Source organism: Lethenteron reissneri, unplaced genomic scaffold (assembly GCF_015708825.2).
Source record: "Lethenteron reissneri isolate LAM-NWPU_2019-01 unplaced genomic scaffold, ASM1570882v1 scaffold_185, whole genome shotgun sequence".
NCBI lineage: Eukaryota > Metazoa > Chordata > Hyperoartia > Petromyzontiformes > Petromyzontidae > Lethenteron > Lethenteron reissneri.
In genome coordinates this window covers 361,268-389,182 of record NW_026891608.1, presented here as the reverse complement: position 1 = coordinate 389,182, position 27,915 = coordinate 361,268, and the positions used below count along the sequence as shown (strand labels likewise).

The 27,915-nt window shown below is 47.8% G+C and overlaps 1 protein-coding gene across 2 annotated transcripts in view; it reads left to right on the top strand.

Moving 5' to 3' along the window:
* The window catches only part of LOC133339381 (uncharacterized), a 39,503-nt gene extending 12,112 nt beyond the window's left edge, over positions 1–27,391 (top strand). The window contains exons 3-13 of one of the 2 annotated variants that reach the window (XR_009754722.1): positions 1,762–1,839; positions 9,202–9,344; positions 14,447–14,648; positions 16,041–16,183; positions 16,547–16,751; positions 18,666–18,808; positions 19,349–19,559; positions 21,319–21,490; positions 22,021–22,076; positions 22,677–24,099; positions 24,687–27,391. Coding sequence is in view for 1 of the 2 variants with exons in the window: in XM_061547522.1 (XP_061403506.1) it covers positions 1,762–1,839; positions 9,202–9,344; positions 14,447–14,648; positions 16,041–16,183; positions 16,547–16,751; positions 18,666–18,808; positions 19,349–19,559; positions 21,319–21,490; positions 22,021–22,076; positions 22,677–22,730; positions 24,687–24,757 (1,478 nt within the window). In the remaining variant the exon portion in view is untranslated. The remainder of the gene's footprint in view (positions 1–1,761; positions 1,840–9,201; positions 9,345–14,446; positions 14,649–16,040; positions 16,184–16,546; positions 16,752–18,665; positions 18,809–19,348; positions 19,560–21,318; positions 21,491–22,020; positions 22,077–22,676; positions 24,100–24,686) is intronic. The other variant, XM_061547522.1, reaches the window with a different exon arrangement.
* The last annotated feature ends 524 nt before the right edge of the window (positions 27,392–27,915 follow it).

Sequence of the window (27,915 nt, the reverse complement as noted above, 5' to 3'; positions counted from 1 at the left end):
TAAATACGCACTACAATGACAAGAGTTTAAAGCGATTTGAAGCATTTTTATTTTTTGGGGGGGGGCAGAGCTTTGTGAGGGGGGAGTCTGACTTTTTGTGACGCCGTGTGACGATGGGGGGTAGGGGGGGTCTAAAATCGTCCAAAAGCGCGTGACGTCATTTATGGACGGCCCCATAGGCGCTGTTACTCGCTACTACTAACAGCACTTGCCCCCGCCATTCTGTTGAGGCTACACGGGGGATCTTTGTCTCTGTGCAGAAGTGAGTCACCTATCTGTGTGCGATCTGCGAGTCTACCTCTGTGGTTCGGTGCAACACTTCGTCGTGGTAGGAGTAGGAGGCTGTCGCCACCAACATTATCCACAGTGGAAGTTTGTGTTGGGTTAGATCGCGTAAATATCAATGTTGTGTCATCGTCACACCCGCCACTAACAACCAACACAGCCAATCGGTCATGCTTGTCAAGTCAACACAACGTGCCAATTCGTTACTAGTTCAACTGGCGTGTTGTGTAGTGTGTAGTAGTGTAGTGTATATTATATTATACTAGTTCAGCTATCACTGGTTGTTGTGTGTTGAATAGTAAGCCCACTACAACATTTACACTTATAGTGTAGTGTATTGTAGTGTATAGTAGTGTAGTGTATAGTAGTGTAGTAGTGTGTAGTAGTGTATAGTAGTGTAGTGTATAGTAGTGTAGTAGTGTGTGGTAGTGTATAGTAGTGTAGTGTATAGTAGTGTAGTGTATAGTAGTGTATAGTGTAGTGTATAGTAGTGTAGTGTGTAGTGTAGTAGTGTAGTGTATAGTAGTGTAGTGTGTAGTAGTGTAGTGTATAGTGTATTATACACGACAACATTTACAAACCGACTACCGTGACGTATCGCCGGTAATTACAACAACAAGGAGCATCATCAGGCGACTCTGCGGTTTTCATTCCACACACCCCACACACCCGCATACCCCACACATTCCACATACCCCGCATACCATCAACACCGGTGGCACAATGCAATCAGGAACTCGTCCGGTCTGTACAGATTGTCAGGGCTGGTGAGTCTGGGCAGTTCAGCACCGATCACGCTTGACAGGTAGTCACGGGGCATCTGCGGGCCTCTGTGTAGCCAGCAACAAGGTCGTTTGTTGTCGTTCCCCCGCACCTCCGCTTAGCAGGGTTGGCTACGTACGGTGCGAAAGAAGTTCAACATACATAGTCAGTACGGTTGGCTACATGTGGTGCGAAATAAGTTTAATATACATACACACTTAGCACGGTTGGCTACGTATTGTGCGAAACAAGTTAAACACGTACATAGATACAGCAAAGAGCAGGGCAATGCAAGGCATTGCTGTGCGCCGGCTATGATGCCTGCCACAAATGATAGCGCAACGAAGTGGCTGATCGTCATCATCATCACGTGGAAAAGTTTAGCAGCCAAATACTCTAAACGCGTGATGTTGATTCTAAATGTGAAGGGAAAAACCGGAGGATCCAGTCAAATCCACGAGACCACGGGGAAAACACACAAACTCCAAATATACAACAGGTATCAGGTTTGGGATCGAACCCACAACCTCCTGTATACCAGGCGAGGTAGTTAACATCTCCTCACCACCGTGGTGCCCCTAATGCGACCGTCATCAGCGTAACGTTCTTACCCCGTGGCCCTACTGGATCAGCTGTGAAAACGAGCTTCATAGCTCATCGGATTCCTCCATTATAAATAAATACATTGATTCTGAAATTTTGATTTATCCGCAGTAACAGTGGTCGCTGACAGCGCGGAGGTTGAGAATGGCTCGGAGACCGGAGCTCAGCGCCAACGAAGAACACCACGAGGTGAGTTCAATAGTAGGTCGTGGTCAACCCGAATTCATCACCACCACCATCGTCATCATGACCATAACCACCATCATCGTCACCACCACCAACATCACCATCTTCATCAGTGACCACCACTATCATCACCACAACCACCATCATCATGACCATCATCATCGTCACCATCACCACAATCATCATGAACATCATCATCGTCACCATCACCACAATCATTATCACCACCACGACCACCACCATCACCACTTTCATCATCATCACTAGTTAACTATTATCTGGGCAAATTTCGATTTAAAGCTTTCATGACTGCAGGGATTCATCTTCTTGGTTCTTTCGGTAAAGTCACGTAGAATGGAAATAATAAAATAATAAAAATAAAACATAATAAAATAATTCTCACGATGTTTCGGCCACAACGCAAGCAGCCGTCCTCAGGTGAAGACCAGGTCTGTCGGGGAGACAGCGTCTGAATGAAACAACACCACGCTTGGAGCGTATATTATCTGGGCAGTGACAATACCTATGGACCGCCTGGGCAAGCTAATTTAGTGATCTAACAAAAGTAATGCACAACCAAGAACCGTAGTAGCATTAAATAACCGTTTCATTTTTCATAAAAGTAATCCATTATTTAACTACAAAACGTGACATCTAACTAATGTAACCGGCCCACCCTATCCCTCTCCTCCCGTGACCTTTACGAGGGGACAAGCCGGTTAATAAGTAAAAACAACAATAGTAGATGACAGTTCCTAGGAGATGAGTGGATACTCTGCGTTGTTCTGCATTCCTTCTGAGAATCGAATGACTCCACCACCAAGGCACAACCAGAGGGTTGTGTGACTGCAACTCTTTATTTCAAAGTGTTCCTTTGAGGCGCATTCGTGCATCTGTAATTATGACCAGATGCACACCAATCAACCCCAATTCACACCACCTCACTGCTCAACCCCTGTACTGTCCACCAGAGGTCGCAAACGGGTTTTGATTCCTTACCCGTACTCGGCCGTACCAGAGTCGAAAACGGATAGCTGGGTATCGGGTAGGGTACGGGTATCGGGTACCCGGTTGCGACCTCTGCTGTCCACCCGAATCTCAATAATGATAACGCCTGGTTGTCATACACAAAACACATTCAACGTATAACATTTGAAAGATTTAACATTTAACAAAAACTTCTTAACATTGAGCTCCACCAGCTCAATGTAAAAAAAAACTATATTCTAGAAACATCTAGAGTATTTTCTAAATACTGTATAATCCTGCACAAATAAAATAATACGTTATGTGTCTAATCCAATTATATTCATAAAGCATACATTTGGCAAATCATTTTAATTACCATAAATATATGAAGCAACTATTGTTTGTTATATGTGAATCAAAACAATCTCTACCAAAAATAGAATTATGCTCGCTCCATCAGCTCAATGTTAAATTAAAAGCTACAGGATGGCCATTTTGTGTTTCTTTTTACAACAATATCAATAAATATAACACTACATTTTAGCAACTATCAAATCACCTTCTCAATACCATATGTAACAAATGATCTTGGACTTATCAAACTAAACAAGTTATTACCATTTCGATTTAAAGCTTTCGTGACTACAGGGATTCATCTTCTTGGTTATTTCGGTAAAGTCACGTAGAAGGGAAGTAATAAAATAATAAAAATAAAACAATAAAATAATTCTCACGACGTTTCGGCCACAACACAAGTAGCCGTCCTCAGGTGAAGACAGGTCTGTCGAGGCGACAGCGTCTAAAAGAAAAAAACACCACCACGCTTGGAGCGTCTATTTAAGCTGGGTTGGAAGGGGGGGGGGAATGTGCATTGACAAAATAATCTGCATATCAAGAGGAATCTAGCATATTTATGGGAAATGCAGGAATGCGATTAGTGCTATTTGTGAAATGCTAATCCTGCATAATGCCCATGCATTATGCAGGATTAGCAGCATCAAAGGGAGGGTGATAGGGGTAGCATTAATAAAGGGAAGAAATGTTAATAGTATGTAGCTGCAGTAACTAAACAACAACGTAAAACGCTAAAGTATAAACTACATAGTATTAAATTGTATACTGTATTACTATACACGACTCTATGTCTTAGAATAATACATAGTGTAATATTACAATATGTATTATTCTACCCACCCAACTGAGGCTCGCTGGTCTCGTGATCATCATTCAACCTAAATCTGGTGCAGTGATTTGAGGTGGAGAGGGTATCGTAATTATATAATAGATTGGTAATCATTCAATTGTTGTTAATTAGTATTTGTTTCCCCTATAAGGAATTGTAATTGTAATATATATTTTATCAATATATATAATAGCCCGGATCTGTCCCGCTGTCATTATGTGACTGTGATTAACGCGCCACGGATTGGTTGAAGTGCGACACGTGACCGCGCGCCCCCGGATTGGTTGAAGTGCGTCACGTGACCGCGAGCTGCCCACTTCGTGTTGTAGTGCACCCCGCACCTCGGAGGCCCGAGAAGCAGCAACATGACGGCCACAGCGCCAGAGACGCAGCCACGGAAAGCTGACGGTCGATCCACTCACACACAGCTCACTCACTCACACAGCTCACTCACTCACTCACACAGCTCACTCACACAGCTCACTCACACACACACACAGCTCACTCACACACAGCTCACTCACACACACACACAGCTCACTCACTCACACAGCTCACTCACACACACTCACACACAATCGCATGCACCTCAGAGGAGACGGTTGAGTGAGAGTGAGGCAAAGCCGTGCTCCGTTCACTGCTGCCCTGAGGGACCCCCGTGCTCTCCACTGCTGCCCTGAGGGAGCCAGACGCGCTCTGTCCACTGCTGCCCTGAGGGAGAGCCGTGCTCGGCCCATTACATTAGTACTCGAGTTTTTTTGGTGCTTAAATCCACTGCTGGATGAAGGCCCACCGCACGCTGTGCGAGTTGTTCGTAAGGATTTACTCGACCAGTCTGTTGGGGGTCGCCGCAGGCTGTGGTTGTTGGGGAGTGCTGCAGGCTGTGGTTGTTGGGGGGCGCCGCAGACTGTGGTTGTTGGGGAGTGCTGCAGGCTGTGGTTGTTGGGGGACGCTGCAGACTGTGGTTGTTGGGGAGTGCTGCAGGCTGTGGTTGTTAAGGGACGCTGCAGGCTGTGGTTGTTGGGGGACGCTGCAGGCTGTCGTTGGGGGACGCTGCAGGATGTGGTTGTTGGGGGGTGCTGCAGGCTGTGGTTGTTGGGGGACGCTGCAGACTGTGGTTGTTGGGGAGTGCTGCAGGCTGTGGTTGTTAAGGGACGCTGCAGGCTGTGGTTGTTGGGGGACGCTGCAGGCTGTCGTTGGGGGACGCTGCAGGATGTGGTTGTTGGGGGGTGCTGCAGGCTGTGGTTGTTGGGGGACGCTGCAGGCTGTGGTTGTTGGGGGGTGCTGCAGGCTGTGGTTGTTGGGGGGTGCTGCAGGCTGTGGTTGTTGGGGGGTGCTGCAGGATGTGGTTGTTGGGGGACGCTGCAGGCTGTCGTTGGGGGACGCTGCAGGATGTGGTTGTTGGGGGGTGCTGCAGGCTGTGGTTGTTGGGGGGTGCTGCAGGCTGTGGTTGTTGGGGGGTGCTGCAGGCTGTGGTTGTTGGGGGGTGCTGCAGGATGTGGTTGTTGGGGGACGCTGCAGGCTGTCGTTGGGGGACGCTGCAGGATGTGGTTGTTGGGGGGTGCTGCAGGCTGTGGTTGTTGGGGGGTGCTGCAGGCTGTGGTTGTTGGGGGGCACCGCAGGCTGTGGTTGTTGGGGGACGCTGCAGGTTGTGGTTGTTGGGGGGTGCTGCAGGTTGTGGTTGTTGGGGGGTGCTGCAGGCTGTGGTTGTTAAGGGACGCTGCAGGCTGTGGTTGTTGGGGGACGCTGCAGGCTGTGGTTGTTGGGGGACGCCGCAGGCTGTGGTTGTTGGGGGGTGCTGCAGGCTGTGGTTGTTGGGGGACGCTGCAGGCTGTGGTTGTTGGGGGGTGCTGCAGGCTGTGGTTGTTGGGGGACGCTGCAGGCTGTGGTTGTTGGGAGGCGCCGCAGGCTGTGGTTGTTGGGGGGTGCTGCAGGCTGTGGTTGTTGGGGGACGCCGCAGGCTGTGGTTGTTGGGGGGTGCTGCAGGCTGTGGTTGTTGGGGGACGCTGCAGGCTGTGGTTGTTGGGGGTGCTACAGGCTGTGGTTGTTGGGGGTGCTACAGGCTGTGGTTGTTGGTGGACGCTGCATGCTGTGGTTGTTGGGGGGCGCTGCAGGCTGTGGTTGTTGGGGGACGCTGCAGGCTGTGGTTGTTGGGGGACGCTGCAGGCTGTGGTTGTTGGGGAGTGCTGCAGGATGTGGTTGTTGGGGGACGCTGTAGGCTGTGGTTGTTGGGGGACGCTGCAGGCTGTGGTTGTTGGGGGACGCTGCAGGCTGTGGTTGTTGGGGGACGCTGCAGGCTGTGGTTGTTGGGGGACGCTGCAGGCTGTGGTTGTTGGGGGCCGCTGCAGGCGGTGGTTGTTGGGGGACGCTGCAGGATGTGGTTGTTGGGGGACGCTACAGGATGTGGTTGTTGGGGGGTGCTACAGGCTGTGGTTGTTGGGGGACGCTGCATGCTGTGGTTGTTGGGGGGTGCTACAGGCTGTGGTTGTTGGGGGACGCTGCAGGATGTGGTTGTTGGGGGACGCTACAGGATGTGGTTGTTGGGGGGTGCTACAGGCTGTGGTTGTTGGGGGACGCTGCATGCTGTGGTTGTTGGGGGGTGCTGCAGGATTTGGTTGTTGGGGGACGCTACAGGCTGTGGTTGTTGGGGGACGCTGCAGGCTGTGGTTGTTGGGGGGTGCTGCAGGATTTGGTTTTTGGGGGACGCTGCAGGCTGTGGTTGTTGGGGGGTGCTGCACGCTGTGGTTGTTGGGGGACGCTGCAGGCTGTGGTTGTTGGGGGGTGCTGCACGCTGTGGTTTTTGGGGGACGCTGCAGGCTGTGGTTGTTGGGGGGTGCTGCATGCTGTGGTTGTTGGGGGGCACCGCAGGCTGTGGTTGTTGGGGGACGCTGCAGGCTGTGGTTGTTGGGGGACGCTGCAGGCTGTGGTTGTTGGGGGGTGCTGCACGCTGTGGTTGTTGGGGGGTGCTGCAGGCTGTGGTTGTTGGGGGACGCTGCAGGCTGTGGTTGTTGGGGGACGCTGCAGGCTGTGGTTGTTGGGGGACGCTGCAGGATGTGGTTGTTGGGGGACGCTGCAGGATGTGGTTGTTGGGGGGTGCTGCATGCTGTGGTTGTTGGGGGACGCTGCAGGCTGTGGTTATTGGGGGACGCTGCAAGCTGTGGTTATTGGGGGGCGCTACAGGCTGTGGTTGTTGGGGGACGCTGCAGGCTGTGGTTGTTGGGGGACGCCGCAGGATGTGGTTGTTGGGGGACGCTGCAGGCTGTGGTTGTTGGGGGATGCTGCAGGATGTGGTTGTTGGGGGGCGCCGCAGGCTGTGGTTGTTGGGGGACGCTGCAGGCTGTGGTTGTTGGGGGATGCTGCAGGCTGTGGTTGTTGGGGGGTGCTGCATGCTGTGGTTGTTGGGGGACGCTGCACGCTGTGGTTGTTGGGGGGCGCTGCAGGCTGTGGTTGTTGGGGGGTGCTGCATGCTGTGGTTGTTGGGGGACGCTGCAGGCTGTGGTTGTTGGGGGACGCTGCAGGCTGTGGTTGTTGGGGGACGCTGCAGGCTGTGGTTGTTGGGGGGTGCTGCATGCTGTGGTTGTTGGGGGACGCTGCAGGCTGTGGTTGTTGGGGGACGCTGCAGGATGTGGTTGTTGGGGGACGCTGCAGGATGTGGTTGTTGGGGGGTGCTGCATGCTGTGGTTGTTGGGGGACGCTGCAGGCTGTGGTTATTGGGGGACGCTGCAAGCTGTGGTTATTGGGGGGCGCTACAGGCTGTGGTTGTTGGGGGACGCTGCAGGCTGTGGTTGTTGGGGGACGCCGCAGGATGTGGTTGTTGGGGGACGCTGCAGGCTGTGGTTGTTGGGGGATGCTGCAGGATGTGGTTGTTGGGGGGCGCCGCAGGCTGTGGTTGTTGGGGGACGCTGCAGGCTGTGGTTGTTGGGGGATGCTGCAGGATGTGGTTGTTGGGGGGTGCTGCATGCTGTGGTTGTTGGGGGACGCTGCAGGCTGTGGTTGTTGGGGGACGCTGCAGGCTGTGGTTGTTGGGGGGTGCTGCATGCTGTGGTTGTTGGTGGCCGCCGCACACTGTGGTTGTTCGGGGACTACGCTTCCAGGCCGCACTAAGCCTGTAGCTGTCAGAGCGATTAAAGTTATTTGTATTTCTCTCAATTTCAATGGATTCTCTAATTAGTCTTGGCCAGTAATAATTAGTTTTGCACAACACTTCAACGTAATCAAAATCAATTGATTGTCCTTGTGGGCAAGTATGTTCTGCCACTGACGACAGTTGTGTTTGAGATAATTTAATACTTCTTTGGTGTTCTTTTAGTCTTACGCTGATGTTACGTCCCGTCTGACCAAAATAGCATCTGCCACATAAACAATTAATCCAATATACACCTTCTATTGATAATTTAGGTAATTCGTCTTTAGTGCAAGATACTAGTTTTTGAATTTTGTGTACTGTACCAAATCTTACGATGTTTCGCTTTTGCAAAACACGGGCTAATTTGTCAGTTACTCCTGAGATGTATGGTATTTTTCATTGTTTTAACAATCTGATCGCTTTCAGCAGTGCTGCACTGCGTTCGTGATTTGGCATTCAGTGCTCTGTTAATTTGAGCATTATTGTAGCCATTCTGTCTTAGTGCTTCTTTAACATGTTTAATCTCTCTCACTAAACTTTCACCTTTATTTATAAATAACGCGATCTAACCCAAAAAAACCTTAAATATGAATAATATTGGTCGCGAAAGCCTACGTGTTAAACTGATCTCATGACATGTTGACACGATAACGATAACAACATCTGAGTTCAACTCCTGGCTATGAATCTCATCAACACCGATGTCCAATTGCCATCAGAACGTGATATAGCTGCTCACCCCGAGCTACAAACGCTGTTATACGTTCATTGTCTTTGTAATGTTCGCCTTTTAGCATTCGCTGGTCTGACACTGGTGAGACTAGGCCATGAAGAAGTCTGTCCTATGGTGTAGAACAATCAGTTTCAAAGACAATGCCACATTAATTATCAGAGCCATGTTTGTTTGCATGTTCACCGCAAGTACTGTGCGTGGTCAATGCGACACTTAATTTCTTGAAAAAAGGTTTTTATTCGGCGTTTGAACATCTTAACACACCTCCTGTTTATTGCCAGAAAGGGTAAACCCTATTCTCATTTTCCATACGAGATGTACTAATGTGGGCGTTGTTTGTTTTTGTTTCCCTAGAATTTATGGTCGTCACCCCAGAGAAAATGAACGCTGTAGCAAACAGCACGATTTTCCTGCCCTGCTACTACACCTGTACAATCAGCGGCGTTAACCACACGCTGGCGGAGTGGCTCAGGAGGGATGGACGTGAAGAAGAGAGGGTGAGTTTCAAATCTCTCTATCATAGTAAGACATCTAAATGCGGGAAACCTTGCCCAACACGGCTTTTTCAAATGCGTCTGTTTGTCGGAACACGGGAGGTGATCCATAATACAGGGTGTTTTGGGTTAGTTCGCGTAAATATATAAATGCGTTGTTAAAACCGCCACCACCCGACACAGACAAAAGTAAGGTTTGTCACGTAAACAGAACATGCCAATTCGTTACTAGTACAGCTCACCAGTGTGTTGGAGAGCAAAACCACAACATTTACAATCTGAGTACAACGTTTCACCAGTAATAACAACTAGCTTCATCAGGCGACAACCAGAATTGTAGATGTGATGACATCACTTGTGAGCACTTGCGCAATGTGGGGCAGGGAGATTAATGAATGGATATAAATGAGAATGGGTATTCACTGCCGGTTGGGTTATTTATGTGGCAATCAACGTAATCTCTGCATCCTTTGAGGAACGCCAGTGAAGACAACAGCTTCATCCGCTTAATTCGAAATATCTCCAATTTTCTGGTTTGAAGAAAAGTATCCTCCCCATGGAGGTTAGTCAGTTTAACACGCAGGCTTTCGCGACCAACATCATCGTGAGTGCCGTGGTATGGGATTAGTAATGGAGACCGGGGTTTTGTGTTGAGGCTATATTGAAAAACAAAGAGTGTACACACACAGCAAGAAGAAGAAGACAACCTGATGATGCAGGCATTGATGATGAGGAAACTGGCACTATTTGGACACATCTGCAGGATGGAAAACAACAGGAAAATTCAACGTGATGTCATTCAGAAAAATGGAAGGAACCAGAAAGAGAGGAAGACCTAACAGAGAATGGCTTGATGATGACATAAGAAGAGATTGGTGCCAGAAAGACGTGGCCACTACTTAAGCAGATTGGCATGACAAGACAGAGGGGAATTGAAAATGAATGACGAAATGTGCAGTGGACACCTTACGGGCCATCTGCCCATATATCGCAATGATGATGATGGCACACAATATATGGAGAGCGACTTAGCATCCATTAGTACAATAACAAGTGCAAAAATTGTGCAGAATTAGTTATAGAAAAGAGGGAGGGAGTGATCATTTAGGAACCAGGAAGGCAATCCGAGTTTTCCCACGAGGCCTGTTACTTTTTAGAATGCGGTTTTGCCAAACCCGGCATTTCCCAGAAATGTTTGGCGAGGATTGCGTGCACTGAGCTAAGGAGTGCGGTGCCCCAGTGTAATATTAGTGAACACCTATTTCATTGCCAGAAAGGGTAAAACCTATTCTTATTTTGCATACTTTTGTAGGGGATTTATTTAGAGAAACGTTAAGGATTCAAGAAATAGAATGGGTTGTGATAATTAAGAGCAGGTGGCCGGATGGCTAAACATGCGGAGAGTAAAGCACTGTCTAATTAACGGCAGGGAGAGAGGAGATATGAAAGGGGAGCATCGCGAACAGTCGGGGTGCTTGCATGGGGCGAAGACGAGTTGGTGGCTCCACAGGGGCAGTACTCGTAGGGGAGATGTGAACCTCCTGCGCACACGAAAACTAAGATCATACCTTTATCTTCAAGAGCGTCTCATCAGAGCTTCTTTACACTTTGATAACGGCAAAAAAGGTCCCGTTGATATAACTGCTCAAACCCGAGCTACACATGTGTAGTGTCAAAGATTCAGAGACAGAGTTTATAGGAGGCACCTTCTTTATTAACAACTTCCACGGTCTCATCCACACACTCTCCACAGTAGCTCAGCCTAGTCTCTACACAACACTTGCCATTTAACACTGATGGCGCCGACCGAGATAGCCAACTACTATCCTTTGTAGTGGAGAAATTATCTATGACTGTGACGAGACGACAGCAACGACAAGACGAGTCCACTCTCAGAACCAGCAGCCCTGAGCTCCCGCTCTCGGTTCCTTTTATGCTACCAGCGCGGCCTGGCTCTGCCCTGACCGCGCCTCTCTTCTCGAAACCGCGAGCAGGTTCCAGGGGCCTCCAGATGGGGTCCCCCTAGGTCCTTGCCTTAGTTCCTCCTTTCTGCCAACACACCGTGCATCCCTCACCAGCGTGTGTACTGTCTGTCCACCACAGTTGCCGCTGCTGTCCACCAGCCGGCGCTATTGCACTAGACAAGCTCAGATACTTGCATCGTCTTTGTACTGTTTACCTTTTAGCATTGTTCTCTGGTCTAAAACTGGTGGTAAGACAAGGCCATGAAGATGGCTGTCTCTCGTGTTGGCCAATCAGTTTCAAAGACTGCAAATATTTATCAGAGCACTAGCAGGAAGTACCCGGTTTTGGCCAAGGGGAAAATATATTTCAAAACTTATCTTTTCTTTAAAAACATAATATATAATACACAAATACTAAACTATCATAAAAGCCATTTGTCCATCAACGAAACGATAAGAGCCTTTCAGAAGTCCTGAATCAAAAAGTTTTACCCCTCCCCCCACAAATTGTTATTTACTTATTTTGTAGGCATATATGCCTACACACCCTACATACCATAGCATCAGTAGTATCTAGTGACTCTACAGTAGTATCTAGTGCCTATAGTTGTATCTATTGATTCTATAATAGTATCTACTGACTCTATAGTAGCATTTACTGACTCTACGGTAGTATCTACTGACTCTACAGTAGTATCTACTGACTCTATAGAAGTAACTGCACACATTGGGGTGGGCGGGGTAGATGAGGACATCACGCTGTTCAGGATTTCCTCAGCCTGTGCTACTGCAGTAACTGTGCAGTCTCTGGCTTGTCTTGATGCACGCTGCTCTGTAGTTTTCTCAGCTCGTGCCGCTGAGGTGCCTTCGTTATTGGTTTTCTGTTGGGACAGCCGTTGATCCTCCATTGTTTGTTTTTCACACCACAGCGCCTCTCACTTTGTGTTTGTCTTGGAGCGGCTTGATTTTTTTCTTTTTGGCATTTTTTACGCTAAGAACCTCCCTCCCATCATCGCTCAGCAAAGCGTGTTTGTATTGCTAGGGGCAACTGCGAGTCGCGTTCCGCGCATGCGCAGATGCATTCTTTGGAATGCACTCAAAGTTATCAATACGATCAGCGTACTTTGTTAAAAAGTGTGATTTTCTTAGTTTCGATTGGACCAAGGGCAAAAACTAATAGCAAGTTAGATTTGAAGTTTCGTGACTGCAGGGATCCATACTCTTTGGTTCTTTCAGTAAAGTACGTGACTTTACCAAAAGAACCAAAGAGTACTAATAGCAAGTGTTTGTATTTGTGTACTTTGTTAGAACATAAACAACATAGTTAGTCAGTTAAAAACGTTACAAAGATAGGCGTACACGGACAGATGAAAAAATAATTTTATAGGTGAGATGTCTTGTTTGCATGTTTTGCCACATATACGTGTGGATAATGCAGCCTTGATTCCTTGCATAAGGTATCTATTTGGTGTTTGAACATCTTAACACCTCCTGTTTTATTGCCAGAAAGGGTAAAACATCTTCTTATTTTTCATACTTTTGTAGTGTTGTAAATATTGATGAATAAACTTCTTTATGAGGCACACGTTGTTTAATGTCTTTCACTACAGGGTCCCTAGCATGAAGAATATATCGGTCCCTTCACCCGATACCTAGGCGCTATGGCCTCCGAACTATACGGGACCTAACTCTGGTCACCCGTTCCCTATCGTCCTCCGGCTGGGACCTAGGGGAGGCTAGATGACCCTGACCTCCTAGTCTGTGGATCCTGACCACTGGTCTCACTGAGCCCCAGCCCTTAGGAGGGCTGCAGAGCTTGGGTCCAGGCTCCTTTCTGCCAGGGACCTATTCTCCCCTGACTACTGGCTTCTCTGAGCTCCAGCCCTTAGAAGGGCTGTAGAGCTTGCGGTCCAGGGTCCTGTTCTCCAGCCTGGTCTTCTGTCTTCGGCGTGTAGATAACTGAGCCAGATCTCTGGCTTATATGCCCATTCGTGGCCGGCTCCGCCCTGGCCACGCCTTCCTTGTGGAACCTTCTGGGCCATTCTGGAAGGTGACATCATTCCCCCGGTTCCCCCCCACCCGGGAGGCCATGGAATGTGTCCTAGGATCCGTTTACCAGGATCCACCGTTGGCCTCTCTGTGGCCCATGGCATTTGCCCTGGCGAGGTAACGCCTCTGCACCCTATTGACAGTAAGTAGAACTGCAGGACTGTTGAAAGGTGATTGACAATCACTCCTACACTTTGATACTGGCAAAAAGGTCCCATAGATTTAACCTATTACTAAAAAGTTAAATAAAAAAACATTACATCACTGGAACCATGTACTTGCAGTCATCGACTTATGAACATTCAACTTACGAATTTGTCACAGGAACTAATTATATTCGTAAGTCGTGGACTGCCCGATAGTGCGCTACAGCTACTGCTGTATCTGTATCTGCTCATGTTCATTCTAGGACTCTATGCATATGTAGCCAGTGGTGAAGGGTGGATGATCTAAAACCCCGTCTCAAAATACTCTCTCCTATGGGTTATATTGATATACATTTTGGTAGACATTGCAATTAGCATGCATGTGCTGCTAGACTGTTTGATATGTACAAAAGCTATGACGTCACATGGCATTGTGATGTCATAACGTCCATATGACCACGAATGTAAAGCTTGTATCCAGGTCTCTTGGATGTATGTACGTTGAACTTCTTTCGCATGATACCTAGCCAACCGTGTTAACTCTACATCTTACAACCTCCTGTATTTCGATTCCGGTAAAAGGCGTCCAACACATGATAAAGAAATTCTTATTCATTTGAGGTGCGAACTCCGGTTATCCTCAGAGGCTTTTGGCTGGCCATCGAACAAAGATGGTCACTGCATTGCGCGGTCTCACATGCGCTGCTGCGGCCATCTGGAACGCTCTGGCTTCCGATATTAGGAAGCCACTGGAACTACACACTTTTAAATCATCATCTAGATTGAAAACTCGTTTATTTAAAACTGCTGTTTGTGTTTAGTTTGTTGTCCTTCTCTCACACCTCCAATTAGCACGGTTGCCTATGTACTGTGCCAAAGAAGTAAACATACATACAACATACATACATCTTTGATCTGTGCATGCTCTTGCTTTTGTTGACCACAGATTTATCTATTCCCCAATGGAAATAGCAGCCGTGGGCCTTTAAAGGCGTCCTGGATGGGTGATTTTTCAAAGTGCGACGCCTCCATCACCGTCAGTGACATCCAGACCCACGACTCTGGTCGATATCGCTGTGAGGTCACGGTGTTTCCACAAAACAAGCACGACATTGGGTATCTACAGCTGAATGTCACCAGTCCATCAGGTTTGTGTTATTTCCTTAAAATCTCTTTATTACCACTCATAACTCTATCATCTATCGTATAGACCTGATATAGAACTCAATATGTAAACTTTAAAACCATGTGCCATGGTGAACTGAGTTCAACCCCTAGCTACGATCTCATCACCACCAATGTACATCAGAACCTTTACTGCTCCTCACCGACATTGGCGCAGTCTTAAAACAACGTCGCATAGGAGGTGACCCAGGTCAGAGTGCTGAGCTAGCGCCACTCAGAAGATTGGGTTCAAGTCCAGACATTTGTCTGCGAGTTAACCGAGTCCTCAAGTCGAGTGAGTTGATGGACTAAGCCCCCCCTTCTGCAATTCTGCACTTAATTGACGAAATTAAATCTCTGAGAATTATAACGAATCTGGTTGATTGTCACGCGATAAGCGGTGTTCCATGTGGAAGAGCAATTTGGGAAAGTCATGCTCCCAACTGTGTGGACCAGCAGAGATCCCTTGAAGGAATCTCAGAGTTAGCTCTGTGATATCCGCTCTGCGGACTGTTCTCTGTGAGCAATCCCAATTAATGTGTATATTAGTGGCGGGACACAGGGATAACATTTGGTAACAAAGAAATATACAAAGGAAACCCTTGCCCAACACAGCTTCATCTAACGTGTGCTTTGGCTCTAGACGGTTGTGGCTGATGGGGTTTGTTTTCCACAACACAGGGGTGGTATTTCAGTGATACGCAGTTTGACGCTGCTAACATTTTCGTATCTGCATAAGAAAAAAGGTAGTGCCATGAGAGTGCTGCGTCCGTTGGAATATGTGAATCGACTGTGAGAACGATGTATTTACCGTGTATGTCTGTGTGAACGTGTGGCTATGGTTTTTGTGTGAAAATGTAATGCACTGAAAACACACAGCAGCAGCACAACGTAAAATATTCACACATAACCGCATGCATCTAGTTATTGAGAACGTTAGTCATACGGACGACTAGATGGTGAATCATTACATGTTCAAGTGACAGTGTTAGTGGCGAGCGTAGGGTGTGAGTGCCGTGGTGCGGGAAGAATGGAGACGGGGGTTTTGTGTTGCGTTGAAATGGACAAAGAGAACGACTCAACATCCGTTAGTACAATGACGAGGGCGGACATCTTATAGTATTAGTTAAACAAAGGGGGAGCGGGTGATCATTTGGAAGGCAGGAAGGCAACCCGAGTCTTCCCATGAGGTCTGTTTTTTGTCGAACAAAGTTGTGCCCAACATGGCATTCCAGGAACGTAACCCCCTGCGTTCGACGAGGTCTGCCTGTTCTGTACTTTGAAAACACATTCTTACTGACAAATGTTCAGCGTTTATACATTTATATTACGTAAAAAATATACATTAATATGGGCGGTGTGTGTGGTTTTTCTAGAACTCGTGGTTGTGACCCCAGATAAAATGGACGCCATGGCAGGCAGTACATTTCTTTTGCCCTGCTCCTACACCTGTACAATCAGCGGCGTTACCACCAAGCTGGTGGAGTGGTTAAGGTTCATCGACGGGCGAGAAGAGAGGGTGAGTTACTTCTGTCTGTTCTGTGCGCCATTTGCCGATCAATTGCAGCAAGCACAAGCGTGAAATTGTTCAGTCTTGTTAGTAAACCTGGTCACATGACCCTTGAGCATTTACAATATCCAACGCAGATGAACAGGTTTGGTATTTTCTATCCAGATCGAGGGCCCCTGGTCACGTGACTGGGTGGAGACATGGGCTAGTCATTTTAAAACAGTCTGCACGTGAATATCTTTTGTCAACAGTTAATCCAGCTCAGTCGCAGCCCTGGAGACAATCATTCTCGGGTTTTATCTGAACGAATTTTATAATGCAATAATATAACGCATTTGATCTCTGTGTTGCTTTCACCTTTATTGACCACAGATTTATCTATTCCCCAATGGAAATAGCAGCCGCGGGCCTTTAAAAGCGTCCTGGATGGGTGATTTGTCCAAGTGCGACGCCTCCATCACCGTCAGCAACATCCAGACCCACGACTCTGGGCAATATCGATGTGAGGTCTCGGTTTATTCCCCAACTCTGCAATTCCACATTGGGTATCTACAGCTGACTGTCCTCCCACGAACAGGTTTGTATCACGTCCTTCATAGGTCTGTCCTACCACCCACTACTCCCATCATCTGTCATGTAGCCCAGACCTACCACTCAATGTCCACCCGACAAATCCACGTTTTGCTTTTCGTGTTTGGTTTGTTGTCCTTCCCCCGCACCTCCGCGGTTGGCTACGTACGGTGTGAAAACAGTTCAACACGAATACGTACATGTGACAGATCCGTGCACCTAGAACCATGGTCATCTCCCGCCTGTGACTCTTCACTTTCAGTGTTCAATTAGCAAACAATCTGGATGTAGAGTCTCATGAGTTTGTCATCTTAGCCTGGTCACTTGGGCACCCTTGTAAACAGATGTTCTCTCTCAACGGATTATCCAGGTGAAATTATTCAGTCAATAAAAACAGTACTAGGCAAACATCGTAACATTATATTTGGTTATCTGACATTGCACTTAATTTGGCTAATTCCAAGCTCTTGGCAGTTAAACAAACCAGGCATGGAGAAATTTGAAACAGACGCCATCCAGACATCCACTCTGCGTTCTTCCCTGTGGAAGAGATACGTGGATGATACTTTCGTCAATTGGCCACATGGCCTCCCAGCATTGAACCAATTTCTAGACCACATCAACTCCATACACCAATGCCTATCTGAATGCAGATTCGCATCATCACCCAGCTCAGAAATCCTCTCTTATCAAGACGCTCATACATCGGGCTAAAACAGTGTCAGATGGTGAAAGTCTAGTGAGAGAGATTAAACATGTTAAAAAAGCATTATAACAGAATGGCTACAATAATGCTCAAATTAACAAAGCACTAAATGCCAAATCACGATCGCAAAGGAACACTGCTGAAAGCAATCAGATTGTTAAAACAATTAAAATAACATATATTTCAGGAGTAACTGACAAATTAGCCCGTGTTTTGCAAAAGCAAAACATTACAGTAAGATTTGGTACAATACACAAAATTAAAAAAAACTAGTAACTTGCACTAAAGACGAATTACCAAAATTATCAACAGAAGGTGTATATCGGATTAATTGTTTGTGGCAGATGCTATATTGGACAGACGGGGCATAACATCAGTGTAAGACTAAAAGAACACCAAATAAATATTAAACTATCTCAAACACAACTGTCGGCAGTGGCAGAACATGCTTGCCAACAGGGACACCCAATTGATTTTGATAACGTTGAAGTGTTGTGTAAAACTAATTACTACTGGCAGATTAATTAGAGAATCCATTGAAATTGAGAGAAACAGAAATAACTTTAATTGTTCAGACAGCTACAGGCTTAGTGCGGGCTGGAAGCGTATTATTAAATAATACATATACAATTCCTTATAGGGGAAACAAATACTAATTAACTGATTACTAACGTAGCATATAATTACAATAACACACATTACAACTGATTACTAATCTACAACTCACATCGTAACAATAGACTGATTACTAATCTAGTATATAATGACAATAACCCCCCCCCCTCTGCCTCAAATCGTTGCACCTGATGAGTTAAATGATGACGTCACCCTGCTGCTGCTCTATTTAAGACTGGGAGCAAGAGCAGAGCCTCATCATTCTGGCGAATTGCCCGATGATGCTGGATGCAATTACCAGCGAAACGTCGTACTAAAAAATTGAAAATGTGGTTTAACGCTTCAACACACCGGTGGGCTAAAGTAGTGAACTATTTGTCTTTATGTCAACGTTACACTTTTTTGCTCATTGGCCATGTCGGGTGGTGGAGGGTTACGACACATTTATAAATAACGCTATCTAACCCAAAATCGTTGATTATGAATATTGGTCGCGAAAGCCTACGTGTAAAACTGTTTGCCCTTTCTCTGTTGTGAGCACAGCACCTCCTCCGAGTTTCCATCCCATTGCTAATGTGAACATCATGGGTTTGTCCACAGACCTGGCCGTTGTCACCCCAGTTGAAGTAAAGGCCAGAGTAGACAGCACGGTTCTCCTGCCCTGCTCTTACACCTGCACCATCGGTGACGTTACAAGCACGCTGGTGGAGTGGTTCAGGACCATAGATGGACAAAATGAGAAGGTGCGTTACAATTACAGTTGCACACCCATAAATCTCCCCTCTGACTAAACCCTGCACGCAAAAATGACTAAAACGTAACTATTAACGACCTTTCATGCTATATGTGGTAGTGGAAGGTTTATCATTCTCCACTGGTGATGGGCCATGGGCATTAAACTTCAACATTTTACAGACACCATGTTTTACCTTGAAATATCCAACTATATTCTTTGGGTCTTTCGGTAAAGTCACGTAGAAAGGTTCAAAGAAAATAACAAAACATGACGTTTCGATCGCTTGTGTAACGACCAAAGAATATTAATTCCTGCAGTCACGAAAGCTTTAACTCAAGATATACAACTATAATTGTATCCGTTTCTTTGCTCTATCTCTCTTTCTACTTTGAAGAAGAGCCATTGCCCAAAATGTTGGGTTATTTTGTTTTACTGTTATAGGGAACGTTATTGATGTAAAACAGTTATTTTTTACAATGAGCACGTGTGTCATATGTATAGAATCGCATTGTTTGTCTGTACGTGTTCTCACCTTTGTCGACCACAGGTTTATAAGATCATACACAGAAAGAGAAGCCTCAGGCCATTGCAGGTGACGTGGGTGGGTGATGAGTCCACGTGTGACGCCTCCATCACCATCAGCGACATCCAGACCCACGACGCTGGGCGATATCGCTGTGAGGTCACGATTTATCGACACGACAAGCCAAGCATGAAAGACATCGGGTATCTGCAGCTGAACGTTCACAATGAACCAGGTTTGCATTATGTCCTCCCTGGATCTATTTAACACCCACCGCTTTATAATTCTTGCTAAGCAAGAATGCTAATTATCTCTATAGCCCAGATTTACCATTAAAATTCACTCTGGGTCTTTGTTATTCCTCACAGATATCACATCCTGTAGTATAGGAAACTCGACTCTTTGTTGAGTTATCTACATGAGCCAATGGCAGCTTAAGCTCCTGTGTCTGTCTGTGTCCCATGAGATTGTTGTCCACTTGTGGGATGTGGAATGCTTTGATGTCGGAAAAAAGAGCTTCTTATCTAAAGGAACTTTGCTCAGGAAATACGTTTCTGATTCGGATTCACTTCAAGTGCAGATGTAGGAGCTGCAAGGTGATTTACAGTGTCAACAGGAAACCGGCATAGCGATGATTGACCTCTCCTGCTGGCTGTCCATGACGCTGTTTGGCATCATTGCCTGCTGCCGAAATTGGCCCCAAAACTCATCGCAAGCTGTTCTACCATTCACCTAATGAACACGATGCTGGGCACACCGTGCGTTGAATAATACCTCGCCGGTGAACACAGCCGCAAGAGAATTATGAACAATGGCCTCCATCTCGGCTCGATTATTATAGCACCGTCACTATTACACATTCACAGGTAGACCTCGCCCGACGCTGGGGGTTACGTTCCTAGAAAATGACGTGTTAGGCAGAACCATGTTCGACAAATAATTATAGACATTGTGGGAAAACTAGGGTTGCCTTCCTGGATCCGAAATGATCACCCCTTACCTCTGTGTTACTAATACTAGTACATTTCTGCCCTTGTTATTGCATGCGTACACTCCTTAACATGAACCCCTGTCTCATTCCCGCACCGCAGAACTCGCGTCCAATACTCTCCCCTAACAATGATTATTCCCAGCCCGAGGCTTGCCCCTGACTCTGTCGCCAATTCGCCATCTAGGCGGTCATCTAAAGTCTTTAATGAATGGATGGCGAGATACTTGCGGCACTGTAAACATTACCATTGCATCGTTGTGCATGTCGAGTGTGTTACTTTTCACACGAAAGACTCTCAAAAACACACACAAACTAAAAGATGCAATGGTAATTAAATGGTTCTTACAGTTGATTAATTAAAACCTTCCAATGGATGCAGCACCCTCACGGCACTATTTTTCGACACAGAGATGAGAGTCTTAGCAACGTCCAGCCGAAACATCACCCTGGTGTTTCAGAAAACAGGCCTCATTAGGTCTTGCACCACGTAGAGCCAGAACGCGCGTTAGATAAATCCACAACGCGTCTGCTCCTCCTGACAACCAGGAGGAGCAGAGACGCTGTGCAGCACAGAAACAAGGATGGTGCGATGGATCTCAGCGATCACAGGACTGGATCGGTCAGAACTGGAGAGCTGGGGAAGGAGGCGGGAGTGGCGGTGCTCATCTCACTCGAGCGGAGAGAGGGAGTCGGCTCACACGGCTGAGGCTGCCTTAGTAGAGGAGGGGGCAACCGCAAGGGTGATGAACGTGGAGGCACCAGGGTGGAGACAGAGGGGCAGGCCGAGAGCAAGGGGAGTATAAGTGGCGAACGCGGCGGATTCCAGGGACTGGGGAGTAGACGCGGAGGCGGCCCAAGGCAGCAACGAGCAGAGCAGGAGGAGCTGCAGGGCAGAGACCGCACGAGAGGAGGGGGACATGGCAGGAAGAGGAAGAAGACGTTGACTGTGTGCATCTCTTGGGTGTTCACGTGTTTCTGTGTCGTCTGTGTTTGTGTTTAATAGAACCGACAGACGCAACACCCATGCCAATCACAAACCCAACCTCAGCTCCAGCTCAATCACCTGTAGCTGGCATCGTCCCTGGAGTCATTGCTGCTATTCTGGTTGTTGCTGCTGTAGTTGGTTTTTACTGCTGGAAGAAGAGACAAAGTCGGCTAAGAGAAGCAGAAGCCACGTGAGTATCGACCGCACTTGCACCAGAACCTCACAGTAATAGAACACGGCTCACTATGGCCATGCCAGAGACCCTGAGCCAGCCCTCTCCAAGGGCCTGAGTTTGACTCCAGCTTCCTGCCTGCCCGTGACTCAGAGCTGTGCTCAGTGGAGCCTGCGGAAGCTCCTGGCGGCTGGGACCCCTGAGTTAGACTCCCAGCCGTGGCTGCTGTCAGTGACAGGGGCTCTATATGAGTGGGGGTGGTGATGTGAGACTGCGTCAGTCATAGGAGATGGTGAACTGAATGGGCTCTCACGTAGTTAAATAAAACACATAAATCACACGAGACAATACTCTCAATGGGCTCTCACGTGGTTAAACAAAGGATGTCTGTCAAATCCGGGTCTGTGATTGCTGTTGTCAGTGGTTCCATGCGGGTGCCAGGCAGGTGTGATGCGTGGGTTAGACTCCCAGCCGTGCCAGTGACACAGGCTGCATGTGGGCGAGGAAGGTGATGTGTGAACAACGCGTGTCCACTTCTCTCTCAACAGGCCTCAAGAAATGCAAAAATTAAACCAAAATGGAGAAGATGGAGGAGCAAGATCAGGTGAGAGCGGGAGAGGCATGAAGCAGGAGCCATTCTCGTCAGGGTCATTCTTTCTGCGTGTGTGTGAACTGCGCTAAGAACCAGCTACCCGGGTTCAATTCCATAACCTCCCTGCGTTTTGTAAACGCCAGCACTGTTTAGACAAAGGCGGCCGGGCGTGGTGCTGGCCACATCACATGGGAAAGTTGTGTTCGTTACGCATGTTTGTCATGGCACGGGTGCTTGAGGCTGGAACGAAGCCCCCCACCCCCCCCCCCCCCGTTACGATGCATCCAGGGGCACGTGCAGGATGCTAGGAATCGCGTGGCCAGGATAGGGTAGACAACTTGGAGAGGTGGCGCATCTGCCAGCCATCTCAGTCATCCCACGAGACCTGGGTCTGTTCCGTGAACCTCCTGCCAGCGAACCTTTGACAAATCACGGAACCTCAAAGTACACCTAGCATGGCACAAGCGCGGTTGTGACGTCACTGCCACGTTGTGAACGGCTGTTGTTGTTGTACACGTACCTGTATTCGTTATCTATGCATGTATTGCACAATCCTACACTGCTCACTTCGCCTCATCACGCACTCATCACTTACCTCTCTTTATTAAACAGGTCAAGATGCACCGGCAGAGCAAGGAGATGAGCCAAACGATGAAGAAGGAGAATGTGAGACCTCAACTTAGAGAACCCAGAAGTCCAGCCAATCAGTCCCAAGCCACCTTTACTCATACAGCAAGTTGTACTAATCAACTCACCACTGCTAGAAAGTAACCCTCAGAGAGCCCATGATCAAGACGCCGGCAACGTAGCGACGTGCAGTTGAACCGCAATGCCTCGTGAGGTTAACGTGCGGAGCCTATAGCAAATTATGTTATAAAGGGGCCCTTAATTTTTTGTAAAAAAAACACGTAAATATTAAAACATACATGCTTTACTTGCACAGTAAAGTAATTGTATTTTTTCATTGGCTATACAGCCAGATAATGACAAATCGATAACCTTAAACAAACAGTCGTTCATAAAAGTAGAAGGTGGTATAGTACTATAGTAATAGAGCAAGTGCAGAATCACTGAACCGGAATTGATAGCTTGAAAGCATTTAGCGTGGGCCCTTGAAAGTGCGGGGCCCGTAGCTACATATGTAGCTACTTTTGCTGCTAGGATAATAAGACTCTGATATCTAGCATGTGCTACTTTTGCTACGAGGATAATCCGGCACTGCGTGGAGGTTGTGAATGCGAGAAGGGTGCTCCAGACTGTCTGGGAAGAGAAGGGAGTGCTCAACAAGTTGCTTAAATTCGGGCTCGCAGCTCGAGTCAATAATAGGTTTTTTTACGTTTTGTTGAGTAATCAATTATTGTGTTATGATGTTTTAAAGCAATAGCATTACAAGTGTAATGGGTTCCGAAGACACTTGTAGAGGTAACTTCTTTATTATAATACAACACTCCAACAGTCCTGATACTGTGTTACAGCCTAGGGACACAGCCTAGGGACACAGCCTAGATACACTACTCTAGCTACGCTCTGGGGTCCTCCGGCTACAATTACCCTAGGGGAGGCTACCTGACCCGACCCAGCCAAGGTGCGGGTCTAGACTCTGGCTTCCTCGGAACTCGCCCTTACAAGGACGTAGAGCTGGGAGTCCCAGAGTCCCACCACTGGCCCGCACAGCGTCCCGGCCCTTACAAGGACAAGCGGGACGAGGGTGTCCAGGGTCCTAAGCTGGCTGGTTTTGGGTCTTGAGCTGCGACTGGCCCCGATCGGCCAGGGAGCGGCCCTTTTATCCCTCTTGCCCATCGAGGGGTGGCGTTGTGTGGGCTCCCAGATACCCCACAGAGCACACACAGCCCCCCGTTGGTGGCGCCAAGGGGCTCAGCTGTCTGGGTTGTCTGGGATCCTAGAGCCTGGCGCCGAGGGCTTAGCTGTCTAGGATCCTAGAGCCCCCCGCAGCCCCTCCCCTCTTGGGCTGGCACAGTGGCCCCTCCCCTGGGGGTCCGAGGTACCTGCAGATGGGCCCTGTCCACCACTGCTGGTAAGTGTGGCCCACCTATGGCACTACACAAACAGTAATAGGCTTGGTTTGGTCTTCATAAAACTTTCTTTGTTTTAGAAAATGTATAACGACTGGGGAAACCCACCACAGAATTAGCGCGGTATTTAAGTGGCACACTGGGAACGTGCGTGTGTGCTGATTGGCCTTGCCTATGACTGGTACCAGCGGTGTCAAGATCGGCCTCTGTGCAGGAGGTTCGTGAAGGACGCTGCTGAGCAGCTGGAGGCAGTCACCCTCCAACAACAACGAGGGCAGAGGAGGCGGCTAAAGCGCAGAAAGTTGTCACAGTAGGGGGCACAGGTGGCGCATCTGTCAGCCATCTCAGTCATCCCACGAGACCTGGGTCTGTTCCGTGAACCTCCTGCCAGCGAACCTTTGACAAATCACGGAACCTCAAAGTGCACCTAGCATGGCACAAGCACGGTTGTGACGTCACTGCCACGTTGTGAACGGCTGTTATTGTTATGCACGTACCTGCATTCGTTATCTATGCAAGTATTACACAATCCTATACTGTTCACTTAGCCTCATCACGCACTCATCACTTACCTCTCTTTATTAAACAGGTCAAGTTGCACCGGCAGAGCAAGGAGATGAGGCAAACGACGAAAAAGGAGAAAATGAGACCTCAACTTAGAGAAGCCAGAAGTCAAGCCAACCAGTCCCAAGCAACCTTAACAAATTCAGCAACCAATCAACTCATCATCGCTAGAAACTAACTCTCATAGAGCCAATGATCAAGACGCTGGCAACGAATCGACGTGCAGTCACACAGATACCCACATATTCACAAAGAGACCCATATATTCACATGGACACCATAGATTCACATAGAAACTATAGATTCACGTAGAGATATATTACCAAAAAGACCCAAAGGCTCACATTAAGATCTACTAATGGACACAGAGACACACATTCACACAGAGACCCAACCACTGACACAGAAAGCCAATGGCTAATATAGTGACCCATACATTAAAATATAGACCAGTATACTTTATAGAAACCCATAGACTTAGATAGACACATGGTTGTGATTAAATTGGGATTTCAAATGCAGTGAGTTTGATGGTCTCAGCCCGGTCACCAATGACTGCACAAAACAAAACCCATCATGTAAAATCATGATTTGAAGTTTTCGTGACTGCAGGGATCCATACATACTCTTTGGTTCTTTCGGTAAAGTTACGTAGGTATAAAATAAAATAAATTAAATCACGACGTTTCGGGCGCAACACGACAAAACGTGATTTATTTTATTTTATACCTACGTGACTTTACCGAAAGAACCAAAGAGTACTCATCATGTTAATTTGTCCCATCATACTTAATTTGTCCGATAATTAAAACGTCTGCTTGGCTGTCGTGCGACGTCTCAAGGTGAATCGTGCGAGGCATTGCGAGCCCAGATGTGCGGAGGCTTTCAAGGGAACGCGAACGATTCTCACGACAGTCCAGTCCCTTGCACAACCATTTGTTTCACACACCGGGGTCGCACTGCTCTGCAACATTGACAAGTGGATTCCTTGAATTTTTTCCTGTTAAAAAAAGTTGATTTTTACATTAGAGTACAGCAAACTCTTCCCTCTAGTGGGTTTAGCTATCACGGTTTAGCAGTTTTGTCCCAAGTTTATTGAGCTACAGAGTTCGCCGATCGTGCCCCTGTGGCTGGACCATTCGCGGTTGATCACGAGATTTCTGTACGCGCCGTAACTATACTGCTCGCGATGATGCTGTTGCTGCGGAAGAACACATGCCGGAGCCATCTTATCTCCGTCTTCATTTTTTCTCTGTGTTATCTCCATATTTTCTCTGCCTTGTCTCCATCTTATCTGTCATATCTCCATCTTTCTGTCTTGTCTCCATCATATCTCCGTTTCGTCTCCATATTATCTACGTCCTGTCTCCATCTTGCCTCTACCTCCCGTCTCTTCTCTCAAGCGGCCCATTGGGGGTCCCGCGGTCTTTCCAGCCTCGAGTGAGCAGGCAGTGAGGTTCAGCCGCCCGCCATTTTTTCTTCTATCGCCCGCCATTTTGTCTTCTATCGCGCGTTAGAAACCGTGAACCAAACCCCATTATCCCCATTTGTCTTCGAGTTTGGGGAAGGCGAATTTTCCGATTGCAGCTTTATACCAAAAACGTAACACCGGCGATGGGCAAGGGTTTGCTGTATATACTACATGCTAAATCAATGCACCTGTATTTTATTTTTGCAAGGCATAATGCACTTCTTATACAGTATATATTGAATTTGATTCGAAGATGATATGTATTACACGGCGAATTATTGATCTCTTCTATTAATATTGCAATTAGAGGCCATGTACGAGTATATATTTAAAATCGTAATGATTGAGTGTTACTCTGGAAAAAATCTTTATAATCCACATACCTCAGTATATGTTTTTCCGCAAGGCCCAACAACGTAGATTCCAAAGCCAACACAACGATGCTGAGTTGTTTTGGGGTTAATGGAAAGAATGTTGACATAGAGCCCATAAACAAACACGGGTCATTGTGATGGCGACAGTGACAACTGACCTCTATTGGCAGGAAATGCATACCACTTAGAGCAACTCTGTTGACCAAGAACGCATCTTGAGCGCTATATGAGGTATGCCTGTATACAGCAGTCCCTCGGTTAACAGTGACATCGGTAAACGGTTGTTTGGTTAGCGTTTTGCCTCTCATGGGACCCCATGGTTTCGACTAATGTTAACATTGTGATAAACGGTAAGTTTACGTTGTACATGCAAGGCGCCAATTTCGGTCAATCTGAGTGCTCTTTAAGTAGGCAGAGCCATGGCCTCAGCCAATCAGCGACGTGCATTTGTGAGCGTTTAGACCTCGACTGGCTTTGTTTACATTATCACATTTGCTGTTTTGAAAATGGAAAGAGCTCTTTTGCAGACTAAGTGATTTTGACTTATATTTCAACTCATAAGTGAATTCGACATAACAGTTATTTTAGTAAACAATAGTTTGTTGTGGATCGGGACAAAATTTTAACCAAAGGACTACTTTATATATATGTAGAGGAGTAGTGGAGAGTGGTGGCGTCGTGTGCGCTGTCCGGTGCGGTGACCTCACGGGACGTGGGGTCGCGCGCGCTGGGCAGTGCACGTGACATCACCCCTCCGAGGGTATATAAGGGAGACCCCGTAACGTAAGCGGGGTCACTGGAGGAACGGGGATAGTGGAAGGGGTAAAGAGGGAACCAGGGATAGTGATAAGTGTTAATAAACCCTGGCGGAAGCCCCTAACTCAACCTCCGTCTCCGAGTACCTCCGTCTACGATACAACAACTGGTATCAGAAGTTTACACCGTCGCCAACATGTATAAAGCGGGCGCATGGCGTAGGAACCCACCGGCACATGACTTGGAGGGTGCCGAAGGCGGAGAGGAGGCTCCAGCAGTGACCCCGGAGCCCGGGACCCCGGTGACGGTCCCCGTGGAGACGAGCGGGCCGGAGCGGGAGGAGTCGGCTGCGGGGAGTGCCAGCTCACCGCCGCCGCCAGAGACGGAGAGCGTCCCCGCAGCTCTGCTGCAGCAGCTCCTGCAGGCGGTGGGGCAACTGACCGCCAGGTTGGCCGAGGTGGAGGCGCGGACGCAGCCAACCGCCCCGCACGCGGGACGGGAGCAACTGTCAACTGCCAACGTTGAAAGCGCCGCAGTTTTCCCAGCGACCGCTCCACCGGAAATGGCCGCCATGTTGGCTGCGACGCAATCCGCGGCGGCCATGTTGGCTCGGGAGCCATATGCGGCCGCTGCTACGGCTGCCATGGCGACCG